This window comes from Dreissena polymorpha, chromosome 5, assembly GCF_020536995.1.
Source record: "Dreissena polymorpha isolate Duluth1 chromosome 5, UMN_Dpol_1.0, whole genome shotgun sequence".
NCBI lineage: Eukaryota > Metazoa > Mollusca > Bivalvia > Myida > Dreissenidae > Dreissena > Dreissena polymorpha.
The window spans coordinates 21,517,529-21,532,876 of NC_068359.1; the positions used below are offsets into that span (position 1 = coordinate 21,517,529).

Genomic DNA, 15,348 nt, shown 5'->3' on the forward strand with positions numbered 1-15,348 from the left:
GCAATGGAAGTAAGTTGAAGTGTGCAAGAAAGTAACAGTTTGCGAATTGTTTTATTGAAGATAATAAATTCTCTTAATAAAATGGTTATTTAATTAAGAAATTGCAGTGAAATGTAGAAAGAAAATTTTGTTAAAAGTGGCTGGTATATTTTGTTCCATCAAGTTGCTTCCCTTTAACTACACACGAACAAGAACGCAATAAAAATCCCATTAAGAAATAGCTTAAAGGGATCTTTTCACGCTTTGGTAAATTGACAAAATTGAAAAAAGTTGTTTCAGATTCGTAAGTTTTCGTTTTAGTTATGATATTTGTGAGGAAACAGTAATACTGAACATTAACCATGCTCTAATATAGCCATTATATGCATCTTTTGACGATTTTAAAACCTAAAAATTATAAAGCGTTGCAACGCGAAACGATTGAATAATTTGGAGAGTTCTGTTTTTGTCGTTAAATTTTGTGAAACTACGAAGATTGCTTATATAAGGTATAAAATACGTCAAGAATGAGTACTCGGCGGAATAGCTCAGTAGGCTAAAGCGTTTTTACTTCAGGACTTTGGCAGGACTCCAGGGGTCACTGGTTCGAAACCTACTTCGGGCAATGTTCTTTCCCTTTTTTTAATTTTTTTCTTGATTTTTTACTGGAGCTTTTACGATCCAATGTTTACATTTATCAATATAAAGCATTTAATGAATAAGTTAAAAAAATGCCAAAATCTGTGAAAAGGCCCCTTTAATGAAATTTAACAATCGTTGGTGGTTGAATGAAATAAGTTCAAGCTGTATGAATACTAGTTGACTGTCGTATTTAATACGATGTTATGGATGTGTCACACTGAAGGCAATTAGTGTAAATTTGAACAGCATTTTGAATACTCAATTATTTGGGGGAAGCTATGGGATATTACATTCTATAAATCGAGTAAAAACACAATCTATTTGTAAAGAAAGCTTTTGTAAGTCAAACACAAAATACAATAAAAAATAACATAGATATATCACGATAGTTTCCGTAAAGTCATTTCCACAGAAACAATACATGTTTCACTTGAAAAATCCTAGCGAAAAATATGGAAAAAAAGAGAACACGATAATATAAATATATCACTGGTCATATTTATACTTATGCTAAAGGAATCGAACTATAATGATAATGTTTTACAATTAAGAATCCGAGCGATAATCCGTTTTTTAACACATGACATCAAATACAGTGTTTGTGTTCATAATCGCATTAACCTGGTAAATGTTATTTTGTAAATAGCTGTCCATGTACATCTATCCACAGATTGTGTGTTAGCCTTAATAAACAGTAAATTAAATTTTGCTGGGAAGGAATATCTCTGTTGAGGAAAAATAAGCTAAGCATTAAGTTTATCAATCACTGTATTCTGGGATGGTGAAGGTAGTTGTTTAGACCATTTGATGTTTAAACCACAGTGTGACTGTCATCATAATCATGGCGACACCGGTAATGACCTAGACGACTCAGCTATCAGGCAACCGTTGTCTACGATCACGTGCAGGTGCCATGTTGTGTTGATACTTGCGTCCGTCAGGGTAAGGGTGTCGGTGTAGTAGAAATTGGCCGAGTATTCACGTTTTGCTGCAGTTTTAATTGCTAATGCGCACAGTTTGAATGTCGTTAATGACGCGTTGGTTATTCCGTGACTAGAAGCCACGAAGGCATATGAATGAAACTTTCATGTAAACGTTGTCAGTAAACCAAACCGTCATCGAATTAAGTGCACGGTATAATTTTAAAGAATGTAAATCATATCCCAACCTGGTATTCAAGTCTGTATTTCATACTACTAATAATACACGGTGTATTCGCTCATAATAAAATCTCTGATCATAATCGTTTAATTCAGCTGACTGAGCATCGGATGTTGATGGGTTTATTTCACAAACGTTGTAAAATATTTAGCTGAAGTTTTTTTTAACATTTTCCAGAGCGACAACAACGAATACATTCGTTCCGGTATTAATCTCTTGCTTCGTTCATAAACATGTTCAATCTTTAAATTTATTTTAATCGGTGATGTACGAAGTTATTTTTATTTACTTTAACATTTAAATGATTTGCGAGAACATTTGTATCAAGTGTCTGGTTATGTAGTCCTTAAGTCGGTTTAAACATCAGACGTTCCAAGAATGTTACCGCTGTTTTATTTATTTGTGTTGCTGTGTGTTGTTTACTTTTGTTTTGCAAACACGTTATATAAATGGTCATTCGTAAAACATAAAAGGTATCGTACAGATGAAACGTCTTTTGCCGGCTTTACTGGAGTTCCATTTCGTTCCTATATGTTATGGTAAATACTCATCACTGAACAATGTAAGTGTTCAATTGTTCTAAGACAACGAAGCGCCTATACTTTTGAATAATTTGGAATTAGAAGGATTATTATCATCATTATTATTATCATCATTCTTCTTCTTCTTCACCTTTTCCTTCATCACTTTATCTTATTTAATTTTCATTATCAGGTAACTGCTACATCCGTAATTCAAATGTTTAATTTCAGTAAGTATACTACTCAAAATTTGCTGAGGATCACTTTTTATAGTATGTGTAATTTGAAATTCACAACAAGCTAGATTCAGAAAGCGTCACGCATCAATGATAAATCAATATATACAAATACATTTAAAAAAACACATTCCAATATCAAAACCTGCAAAATAACAATTTGACTTAAATTCAATTAAAGAATATGTGAAAATAAAAAGTGATCCTTAGCAAATTTTGAGTAGTATATTTGAAATCGTTTGTCATCGTTTCCATTAATTTTACATGGCGCAATATTGGAACATTACTAACTTAAATTAATAAATGAAGTACAAATATCCACTTGCTGACGACGATTCAAGTTCTATAAAAGTTTATGTATTACTTATTATCAGTCAGAAGTAATTTGATATCGCTGATATTTTTTTTCATTGATTTGTTGAATGAATCTTCAGTTTCGTTTAATATCTGCACTGTGTGTTTTTAAAGTATTTGTAATGAATAACAATTCTAATTTAGCTTAGATTTAAAAAAATCAATTACTGGTTATTTTTAAAACCAGTTTCTGGATGAAATTTCTCCTCAGACGATTATATGACAGAGAAACTCACGAGAACCAAGAGTAAAAATTGGAACAAGCGTTGAAAGAGATCTAAATATGATAGCGACTGAAACATACTTGATTTAATGACTTTGAAATTGAGAATATTGCTCTAAGGTTAAGTCGTGATTATGTATATGTATTTTTTTATTCCTTAATAGGCTATAAAAAGAACACAACAAATGTATTTTATAAGATTTTTTTTACAAATAGAACGCTCAAGAAATTCAGCAAAACAGATAACAGATTTATCACGACAGTTTCCGTAAATTCATTTCCAGCAAAACAGTTACTGTTTCGGATGGAAATTCATGGCGAAAACTAAGAAAAAAAACAAACAACATGGTAGTTTAACAATTCAAAAACACTCAGATACACTTCAATACTTGTTCGAAACTGTTTGAAGAACTATAATAATGCTTTAAAATGAATAATTGTTTTAACGATAGCGCGAACTTAAATACAATATTTTGATTTTTACCACATTATTGTTCAGTTTTTAGGATTTTATTTATATAAAGGTAACTTTGTAAATACTAATATATAAAACAATACAGTATCAATTCATAAATAGTAATAAATAAATAAGTGTAAGGGTAGTTTTGTTTTTAAGAAAAGACAGTCAAACACATGAAATCACAGCTTTCTTGTACGTTTTTCGTTGATAGTTAGACCACATGTATCGCCAGGACTGTCATCAGGATCATTACCAAACCAGAAACGATCTGCGCTACTCCGCTGTTAACGCAACTGTTGTCGACGAGCACGTGCAAGGGCCACGTGGTGGCGACGCCTGCGTCCGTCAGTGTGAGCTCGGCGGTATAGTACGTTTTATCGGCTGATTCAAGTTTCGCTGCCGTTTTAATTGACCCATCCGCAAATGAAAATTTAGCGGAATCTGTGCCAGCTGAAAATATAATGATAATTATATTATTGTTCAGGTCATTATAATTCAGCCTTAATAAATGTTGCCGGGAAAAACAATAATACTTATAATGCATGGACAGCGTTTATAAAATTTAGGCAACGCGTTTACAAATATTGTCACAGACTTTAAATACACACACATGAGACAATATTGTTCTTGAGGTGTTTTCAGTCTATTCATAAAAAATAGTATTTATATAATTAATTTATATTGATGTTAACATAAATTTTATCGTTATTTTTTTACCATTCCCTACTTCAACAAGAATATGCATTCATATAAAGATATTTTCCCAATCTCTATTAAGCATACGTTAAAAAGTTTTTTATATAAAGATAATGCAGCCAATATGATCGAATGTAGTAAAAATGATCGCAAACGTAACGGTTCATTGAAGGAATATGATCGAACAAGCAAATATTGTCGAACACTCAAAACCTGGGATACCAAACATAAAGTTTAGGGTACACAAAGGAAGAGTCTGTCTTGTATCATAGTTTCTTCCGACTGGGTTGAAAAACTAGTGTAAACATGGCTTTGACAGTATTGCAAGAAATACGGGAGTCACCTTCCTGTGACACCAATATACACAAAAGATAACGAATCAACTTCATTAATTACACTTAATCTGTACACGGGTTTTACAACATATTAACATTAATTGTCGAGTTGTCACAGTGGAACTTAGATCTTTTTAACATTCACAAAATGTCTGAATACAATGTTATTTATGATTATACGGATGATAATTATAATATTTCATGCATCATTCGAATAATTCAGTAAGTAATTATCTGAATTGGTAGTATTCGCTGGCATTTGACACCTGGAGAGCCATGCATAATAATGTCAGTTCTTGGTATATTTACAAAGCGTTTCGTCATCACATGTCTTTTTTCATGTAATTTCAACTTTGCAATACAATCATAGTGCGAACGGGAGAACAGAGGGATGGATCGACAATTTGTTTTTTGCGAACACTTACTTGAATTTGATCTCTGTTAAAAAAAATCTAGATATGTCCGCCTATGGCCCTCTTTGTTTGCCATGATTCCTCTAAGCATCTTCATTACTGTTTAAGAAGTTCTGGATTCAGTTTTATGTTATATACGTTTCCAGTTATTTCAGTTTTTGTGGACGGACTTTCAGCACTTACATAAAAAATATATGGAAAACATGTAGCTCTATATAAATACAAAATTTCTTTATAATATCCTATTTACTTGTTTGTTATAACAATATTTAAATATTTTTTAAGCGAGCTAACCGTCGACTTCTGGTGAAAACGAGTCGTGCATATTCCTCACATTGCCCCGTGTAAGTATACCCAGTTATATCAAAGTCTCTTTAGAACTGTTCGAGAAAATTCAAGATCGGAAGGATAAACGGACAATTGGCGAACACACAAACATGATGGATGGATAGTTAACCTTATGTCCCCTCTAGTGAAACCGATTTGGGTCTTTTAACCGAAATATTCAACAGCTAAAACTCACTTGTTAATGTCCAGGAAGCAGTGGAAACAGCCGAAGTGGGTTTACCAATGACTGTCCCTAGAAAACGATAGAAAGATAGAAATAAAACGCGTTTAAATTGAACATATTCATAAAAGAAACATTGAAAATTAAAATGAACAGCAATGTCACAAACGGTTTAATATTGTAAAGGCATGAAACAAGCATTTATGTATATATGACAATACGATAATAGCTAACGATACGATAATATACGATAATAGCTAAAAACGAGTTATTTGTTGAAATGTTACCTTTTACTAATGTTACATCTACAATCTTTAAACAATATATCTTCTAACGACATAAACACAATCGAAGAGAACTAAACTACTTACCTGACGCTGTCGGATCGGCAACGCAGAATGAGTAGGCAGAGTCAGCCGATGGACCAAAGTTGACAGTCACAGTCATGATTCCTGTTGCTGCGGTGCCGGCTGTAGAGTCAGAGGCTCTAAATGGAAATGATACGTACAATTACATGCAATACATAAATGAAGACACAGTGATGCATTTATGTATAAGATGAAAGGCTTTTTAATTATAAACCGGGTACTGGCGCTTATCTATCCGTGATATTATGGATGCCCTTTACGACTTCAAAGTTTGATTTGACGATTGTTATCTTCGTCATTATTTGGTGTCAGAATATAACTTCAACAATATTTAACAAACTACATCATGCAAGAACGTCCACTTTTTTATCTACGGAAAAGCAAATATAAAGAACCGAATACTAGCTTGATTTAGAAACTGATGTTCATTGTTTGTTACAGTGATACACAAGTAAACATTGTATTTTTCAAATAAAAAATATTTAAAGATTTGTAAAACGGTCACCCAAGCAACTAATCTTGTGAAAGTATATCTAAATGTAGCACGCGCATTCTGATAGAGGCATATCGACCTATTGCTGCCTTGGTTTTTATAGCAGATTCTATCATGACCAGTCAGTTCTTTTCTTAAGACAAAGCAGGAACAGGTTTGTGAATAGTTCTGAAAATAAACTGTCGGCGGAGCTTAATGTTGTAGAAGTAGTTTAATAAATTGAAAGAAATTGTTAGTAATACGGGCAATTTTGCAAACTTTCGACAAATAATTTCTACAGTTACAGACATTTGCGATGTAATTTTTAAATTTAAGTTTATCGAAAAGTAAGCGTTTAGTCAATTGGACATTCAATAAGAATTAAATAGCATAATATTTCGGATGAATTAAACACTGTCGTCACATCGATTCATAACATGGATGTTTGTGAATGAAACTGTCGTTATTTGTAACTGTTTTCCTGTGGTGACATCATGGATACGCAAGTATGGAAAAAGGGAGGAGCATAGATTAAATCAGTTCTAGCATTATAAAAACGAATGGTATTTAAACTTGTGGCAAGAGAGAAATAATTTACGGCTGAGTGTTTGTGTTTGGGGTAACAACCATCGGTTTATCGTTCCGCTGCTTGTTTTTACTCGGACTAGATCGTCCTTGTGGTTAAATTCCTACGCATCCAAACTCCGAACCGTTGGTTATTACCGCAATAACCATACTTTGTTGGAAACTGTTTCTTAAATAATTTGCAGTACACTTGACAGACACAAACATTCCATATAGTTGAACCCATGTGGATTTGATTTTTTTAATCAAAACTACTTAATCTTATTTTGGAAACACACAAAAGGATCAATTTTGTGGGAGTGTTCCTAATTAAGTCAGTGATTTCTGACACGTTTTTTTTAATGTTAGAAATACATTCAGATGGCCAAAACTATCCACCACTAGTGAGCGCAATTTTCAATGCCAATCGACGTAATTAAAGACACATAAAGTTTTATTTTCAAGTAGTGATAGCATTTTGTCTAGTGTTCTCTGACGAGAAAGATAAAGAGCTAATGCAAACTGCGCTTATCTGTTAGGGAAACGGGTTTTGTTAATGCAGATTTATTTTAAGGAATTTGGTAGGTCACATGATCATTTCTGTGAATACTATGTTATCAAGTTATGGGATTTTACCAAAAACGTTTAACACATTCATCCTTTTATTTAAGTGTGACCAGGGCGTTATTGGACGAACAACCAATTAATGGCAATCTTAGAAACGTTCCTGTCAAATTTGGTTGAAGACCAGTAAACTATATATAAATTAAAGTTAACGTTGAAAATAGACTTACACCTATGGTCGGAAGTTGACTGCGCGCTTTTGCTCTCCATTTTGTAAAATAAAATAATGTCTTAACACAAAACTGTATAACTTTATTTGTAATGACTTCAATTGAGTCGTTTTGTTTGATCAAAACTCAAACTATAATATAATATTTTATGGCGCTTGAAAAACGAAACGAAGAGTTATCCAATGCCAGGTCAGAGAACACATATATCGTTGACAGCTTTTTCTAGCAGTAATTAACCCCGTTGATATATGACCCAATAACAGTATTGAACATACATTTGCATATGAAAATTGAATACACACTTAAATATAAATTATTCGCAAAACTTAATAAAGAGCTTCATTTAAACCGACATATTTTAGCTCTATTGCATCGAAAGCCAAACTTTTTCCTGGATAAAACCAGTAAATGGTGCCTTCAAAGAAGATTATGCAAACACTCTCAGACTTTCCAATAAGAAAAGTGAAAGGACCCTTGCGGTGGTATTTGAACGGGTTTTTATTACCGTTTGTATTTGAAAAGTTTACATTTAAGGAACATTCGTGGGTTTGTTTGAAGTATTTGGACACTATTTCCCTATGTTGCAATACGAAATATAAAAAAGAGCGCATGATGTACATCATGCACTGGTCCGAAATAATTTTAATAATTGTTTCATAAAATTTCCACAACAAGTGATAATACCTTCAAACGTTCTTATTTCTCGTCAGTTTCTACAATTTGCAAATTCCTACAGAACCATGCGGTGTCGATATTTATCTAGGTGTGCCCATTCTAATGAATGTTTTAAGTTGCAAAATCATTTGATCGTTAAAATCAAATTTATCTCAACAATTCTGTTTGTTTCATTAGCACACATAATGATTCAAAGGTTGCGAATAAAGTCTAGTTTTACAGAGTATTGTTTTAGATATATTACACGTAGGGTGACTTAGAAAGACGTTTCGCAGCGAGTAAAGGAAGAAGAAAGATCATCACTGATTAAAAAGGTATGTCGGCAGCGACTGTTCCTATTGGTCTGAGGAAAACCTTGGCTTTTTTTATTAGGGACCTACCGATCGCGAAGCGTTAATATCCACTATGAGAGGGAAGAATGTTCATACATGGAGAAAACAAAAACACTACTAATTTGTTCTACAAAGCTGTACGTGCGTACTGTATATAAACAAAAATAACTCATTAAATTACGTTACTGCTTACTTGACTTGAAAGATCACTTGCTTAACGGTAGGATAATTGATTGCCTTAGCAAGCGTAACTACAGCTGCAGTCCCTGACTTCACAACGGCCCCTGTGGTGTCAGGGTTTCCATCAGTGTTGAATTCGTAGGTCGCAATAGCAGAATCTGCAGTCGCCGTTACAGTAAAAAGGGTTGCACCTACAACTGGCGCGGATGGCAATGTTATTGTTGCTGATCCAGCAGCTGCACTCAGCGTTCCTGTCATTGCCCCTCGAAATGACTTGCCGGCCCATGCCGTAATAGTTGCCTCTGTAAAACAGGAAGCTTTTATGTCTAATAAATAATAAATAATTAAAGAACAACGAATTTCAGCGTAATGAAACATTAAAACGTGATGCAAATCCACCATTTATGCCGACGAATTAAACTAATCTGACTGAAGGACATAAAGTTATTCAAAATGTAAAAGACCTAGTCTCACAAATGCGGAATCACAATTTATTACATAAAATAAAAAAACTGAATAAAAATGAAAGTTTTGCCAATTATAACATCACTTTTCAAAAATTGTGTTTGCCTAATGGATTGAACGCACTTATGGACAAGTAGATACATACGATAAACATGTATTTGATTATAAACGGTTTTATAGATTTTACCATGGTGATACACTTTCACAATATAAAAAAGATAAATTCAACGTGATTGCTTCACTATTACAATTCCACTCCTTTTCACATGCCGATACGTTATTAAAAGAAACTGATATTAGCATCAACATGCCCTTCATTTAAGACAACAGGTGACCAGTCGACAGTTTAGGTAAAATATAACATCAGAACACAACATATAACAAAAAACGCTGACCAAGTAGTATAAATTTTGTTAAAAAATGCACGGCACTTAGATGAAAATACATACAATGGTCAATAAACTAGACAACTTTTTTAATTGGTCTCTCGATAAACTGACTAATAAACTGCATGACAGAAAACAGAAGCAACTTAAAAATATACACGAAGTGAACCTTTATCTGATACCTTATTGTACAATGCGGTCCTTTATTAATGGCAAGGAATTAATTGTCAAACAACGGGGCATAGCAATGCATATTAATCTATTAATAATGTATAACTTATTGTGTGAGGTATTTTCGAAAGAAACATGTACGTAATGTGAGTTATATCGTTGTATTAGACTGACGATTGCATTTAAAGGTCACAAAATACACAAAATTAGCACTAGGATATCTGAACTCATAGAACAAAAGTGAGGCCATTCTAGAAACCAACTTTATGACCAAAGCCTGCTGAAACTTGGTTACAATATTAATTTTAACAACATCTAGGCTAAATGCAAATCTGCTTGAAGTAAAGAGAAAATAGGTCACTAGGTCGAATCATAAAAAAATATTGTCAACTCTCTAGAAGCCAATCGCATGACTAAATATTATTTATTTTGACAAAATCTAGGCATATTAAGAATCTGGGTCAAATGCAAAAACAGTAATCAGGGCAAGTCCTGATAATATCAATGAAAATGAACCCAAATAAAAAACTATTCAAATCAAATAAAATTTTCTGCAACTAAACCGAAGAAGCAATATATTCATTTTTGTCATTTTATGAAACCATACTATTCTTTTGTTGAGAAGAGCATTTAATGTAACGAATCTTATGGACAAAATGTTACATATAGAAACGTATCAGTAATATAATATTGGCAAGAGCCAAAAAAAAATAAGTATGATGCATTCTAAACATCTAAAATTAAATAAAACATTTCTTATTTAGATAATCATATGATTTAATGTAAAACAATAAAAGGTAACACAAAATATAAAATATTACGTTAATAAAACTAAACCATTTTGGAAAAGAAATTCAATATTTTTATTAGCGTTTTATTTTTCCAAGTGTTAAATGTAAATAAAAAGACGTATTTCTATACTGTATTCAAAATGTTATCATATGCACTGTTATGCACTTACATCCTTTATAAGGTTAGTGAAATGGATTTTACTTTTTCATGCATGCTTTGTAAATGTCATGTTTTATGCGCGTGTTTACGAGTCACTCGGGAATGAATACAAGTTCTTCTTTCACATTAAAAGTAACCCGAGTCGTACAGATCGTGCACAGCGATTAACAGAAATGTGTTTTTTGTTGAAACTCATTTCAAACTGAACGCCAAAGACGCAATCCGGGACAGAAAAAAATATTAGTCAATTACCTCATCTGTCCCAATATTTTAATTGTAATTTCATATCTTAATTATAATAAAATACATTTTAGTAAAGAATTCGGGTTAAACTATCTTAATAATTATCTTCTAAATATGAATATTTGTAAAACAAATACTGGCCATCAATATATTCATAACTGGTTTCTATAGTGTGCGTTTCTCTATAACACACCAGCATCAACATAAATGATTTTTTCCCATACTTTATCCAGTTTCATCACTGCGAACTTGATGAACGTCAAATGGTGAAATTGATATCATGAAATGTAACAGTATTATAAATATTAAAATCAAGCGATGAAAATTTTATGTAAATAAAATATATAAATAATTATAATATTAAATGGCTGTAATGTTTTAAAAGCAATAAATAAGTGTTTTTCCTAAGGACAAATAGTAATTACATGATCATAAATGTTCACATATAAGTACACTGGTAAATTATTTATTCAACCAAGTAAATGTAAAAGTTAAAATAATATTGTACAGAAATACAATAAGTAACGAGAACTTCATACAAATTCAGAATGTTGTTATATAAATCTATGCCTTATTGTTTCATGTTATTTCTTGTTAATCTTATGGTAACACAATTGTGGATATGTAGAAACTGTTGGTTTTTTTTCTAACGTGTGCTCATTGCTCTGTATCACTAAAATATCTTATACGCTATATCTTCATTAATAAAACAGTACTTGTACTGTAATCTAATGTCATCATTATTAGAAAAATAACACACTTTTCATTTATTTCAAGAAGTGATATAATTTTGTTTCAATATATAAGCTATTTTTAAAACCTGTGAATAAAGTGAAGACAACGACATTAACACCATTGAAAGTCAGTCCAAAATAAATGCATTTGTAAAAAATAGGAAGTTCATTGCTAAGTAAACTTTTAATTTATCTCTTAAAATGAATGAACATGTCATCATTGATAATAGAAACTAATAGGATATATTTATTCAAGCAGCATCGTAGATACACGTAAAATCAAGTTAAAGCTGTATAGTGATTAAAAATAATATCGGCTATTAACTAAAATGGCAACATCTGTGTTGATAATGTCAGTAACGTGACTTTGTTTAAGCTTTTACAGTAACGAAATTAATAAAGCAAGGCGATCAATTTGTTAAATATTGCTTTTGATATTAATTAACAGCATAAAGAAGTAAATGTATTTAACAGTAAGGTTAATGATAAGATTGGGCACGATTGTCGACTCCTTACCTGATGTAAAATACTTAAATTATACTTTTTCCATCGCTTTAAGTACTTTATTTGACATATTTTATTTAAAGCATTTACTATTTATTAGCTTTAAACTTGTGTTTTTAAACCTTTATTAAACTTGATTCTTTTAGTTTTTTAGTTGAAATTACAAAGCGTTGTTAATTTGTTCATATACAACGATAAATCGAATTGTGCTTAACCTTACTATTTCTTATGTAAATAGAGAATACTAGGTCGGTGCCGAATAAAGCAAAGTTTATTTTGCGCGGCTTTGAAAAACCGAACCACGAGCCTTGGCGAGTGGTTCAGATTTTCGTGCCGAGCAAAATAAACGTTGCTTTATTCGGCACCGACCTAGTATTCGATTTATCCCATCAATTTTCTTATTCGCAAATTATTTCTTTAAAAATAGAATAGGAAAATCGAACTGCACGGAAAGTCCCAAAGTTATTTTAAGCAAACATTGCTTCATTATTTTAATCGTGCCGAGCCTAATACATTACAAAAAGATCAGTAACTAACCTGTTTTTCTGTATATCATACCTCTACGTCCCCGATTTTTAAGAAATAATAAAAAAACACACACTAAACAACTGCAGCTTAAGCGTGAAAGAACATGCATTGTGTCGTATGACGTGTTAATAATGACGTCACGAGTACGCGCACTTAATATTTGTAAATAATGTGTTTTTGCTTTTTGAGTTGCTTTATGTGTTGAAAATATATTACATCTTGGTATCAAATTGTTTGTTTTGTTGAATCTGATTAGATTTTACTAAAAATGATTACTTTATAGTTGATTCCGAGTAATATGACCATTCTTCGCCGCGCGTGACAGCTATATTTCAGCACTGCCGAAATAGAGGAAAATTTATTCCAAAGTGGTTTATTTCGACAATGCACGTCTGATGATGGGATAAAACATGTTGACGAATAAACTCGTGTTTGTTTTACCATGTTTATTTATTAGCTGCAAGCTATATTACAATTATCGTTAATATGTATTATGCAAAATGGTTAATGTGCTACTTGAATATTCATTTACATGTACATGTACTTAATGTGTAGATATCCATTTGCTGTCTGCAGCATTTCATAATTATTGTATAATATCGAACACACAACACTGAAAATATATACGGAATATTACGCTAGTCAATTGTTCCAAGAGTTTGTATTCAGTAAAGTGGCTTGTGTGATGACGTATCACACGAGAGGCGGAGCCTCGAGTGTGATGCGAAATAACACAAGCCACGAGACTGAATACAAACTCTTGGAACAATTGACTAGCGTAATATTCCTTTTATTATATACACAACTAACGAAAACTGTTAACAATTGTATTTTTGCTTTAACAAAACAGACAAAACAATGACTTAAACGGTAGAGCTACGCCATATTAATGTAGTTTATTTAAGACGCGTATAAATACAGTTTATGTAAATTACCCTGTAAACATTCGAACCGGGAAAACAAAGGATTCCGACACGCTTACCTTAATGACATCGTTAATCCAATGTTTATAATAATTAAATTGACAACTTTGATTCGATGTTTATTACAAAAGCACGCGTTGAAACGATATACACTTCTACTTCTATTCTTCCATGTCTTTATCGAAACTTATTGTGAACCACACTATCTTATTGTATTCCTATCGAAATTTATATTGATTTATGATAAACACACACTCTGAAAAACGTTCTGCATTCGTTCGTTTTAAACAAATAGCTTACTGTTAAAAACACCACGTCCGATGTCCTTAACTTCCGGAGCGATTAAATAAAACTATTGCATTTCGTCACAGAAATGACGTCACACGATGTTCTACGTAATATATTGCGTAATATGGGGGTTTCATATTTTCGGTGCGCGTAATGTGATGTCATTAAATGAATCGAAGAAAGTAGTCGGGCTAGTACTCCAGTCGGTCTATTTTTAACCTAGAAAAAATTGCAAAAGAATTTATTCCGTGTGGGTCGTATTTTCATACGTCTTATTAATTCATAGTTTTTTTTTCAAGTCTCAACTCAATGGGGAAAGTGTTAAAATTCAACGTTGAAAATGGCGAAAAATGCGAAGTTTTATTATGTCTCATGTAGTACACCATACGGTTTCTTCCAATAAATATGACGTCATAAAGTGACGTGAAACAGTTCAATATGGCGGGCAAAGTCAGTTGAAAGTGCTGATCGATGTGGAATCAACTGTGATTTGACGTTATAAAGACAGTAAGTAGAAGTTTTGTATTTCAAACGATGTGAATTGTAATATTTCAATATAGAGCAATGCTTAATGGTGCCGCTGTTTTAGCAGAAATCTAGTTGAAAGAAGATTATAAGAATATCAGAGCCCTCTTAAAAGACATGAATCATCAAGTTATTAAATTGAGGCGTTTATACATCTTTGTAGACTTTTTTTCATATAAAATACACATGGAGAGTTGAAATTTACCAAAGGCATCCTAAATACATGAAAAAAAAACACTTTTTTTTGACAACTTATAAACCGAGGTCTGCACAATTTTTAAAACTACGGAAGCGTGTTTGTGTCAAAATTCGCAAATTTCGGGGAATATGAGTTCTTAGTTTTTCGCATTTTATGTATATTCTTTGATTTAAAAAAGTTCATTAAGTACATGAAATTGCTAAATATTAAATATTATCTATATTAACACCATTTCAGGTCACTACATCAGTGATATACAGCATGTGAGAAGACCAGCAGATCATGTAGTTTTTGCCATCTTTCTCATTCAGCATGGTATGTTACATTAACTGAACAATCGATTTTATGAAATATTTTATGTATTATAATCAGAACAAAAGATAAGTTAAAAGTATAATTATACTGCTAGTCCATGATATTTGGATTTTGTCTTTTCACAAGTGGTTATTAACACTATGCCACTCAGGCCACCCAGCAGTTTGTACCTAATTACATGTATACTGAAGAATGTTACTATA

At 32.1% G+C, this 15,348-nt stretch overlaps 2 protein-coding genes across 3 annotated transcripts in view; both read right to left on the reverse strand.

The window, feature by feature from the left end:
• Positions 1 to 15,348, reverse strand: part of LOC127831778 (uncharacterized) — a 210,853-nt gene that overhangs the window by 150,575 nt on the left and 44,930 nt on the right. The window lies entirely within an intron of this gene.
• On the reverse strand, positions 3,337 to 14,196 carry LOC127831783 (uncharacterized). Of its 2 annotated transcripts, none has more exons than XM_052356855.1 (5): positions 14,119 to 14,196; positions 8,927 to 9,215; positions 5,900 to 6,015; positions 5,544 to 5,600; positions 3,337 to 4,026 (listed from the first exon to the last, which is right to left on the reverse strand). In XM_052356855.1, the coding sequence occupies exons 2-5, from the start codon at positions 9,169 to 9,171 to the stop codon at positions 3,788 to 3,790; spliced, it is 657 nt and encodes a 218-aa protein (XP_052212815.1). In that variant the 5' UTR covers positions 9,172 to 9,215; positions 14,119 to 14,196; the 3' UTR covers positions 3,337 to 3,787. The 2 variants fall into 2 exon arrangements, with proteins under 2 accessions (XP_052212815.1, XP_052212814.1); XM_052356854.1 differs by lacking the exon at positions 14,119 to 14,196 and adding an exon at positions 13,878 to 13,983.

Coding starts and splice junctions, on each gene's coding strand:
- LOC127831783 (XM_052356855.1), bottom strand. CDS start 9,171: ATGACAGGAACGCTGAGTGCAGCTGCTGGATCAGCAACAATAACATTG. Junction 6,016..8,926: donor CAAGTGATCTTTCAAGTCAA/GTAAGCAGTAAC, acceptor ATTTCCATTTAG/AGCCTCTGACTCTACAGCCG. Junction 4,027..5,543: donor TGCTTCCTGGACATTAACAA/GTGAGTTTTAGC, acceptor TTATATTTTCAG/CTGGCACAGATTCCGCTAAA.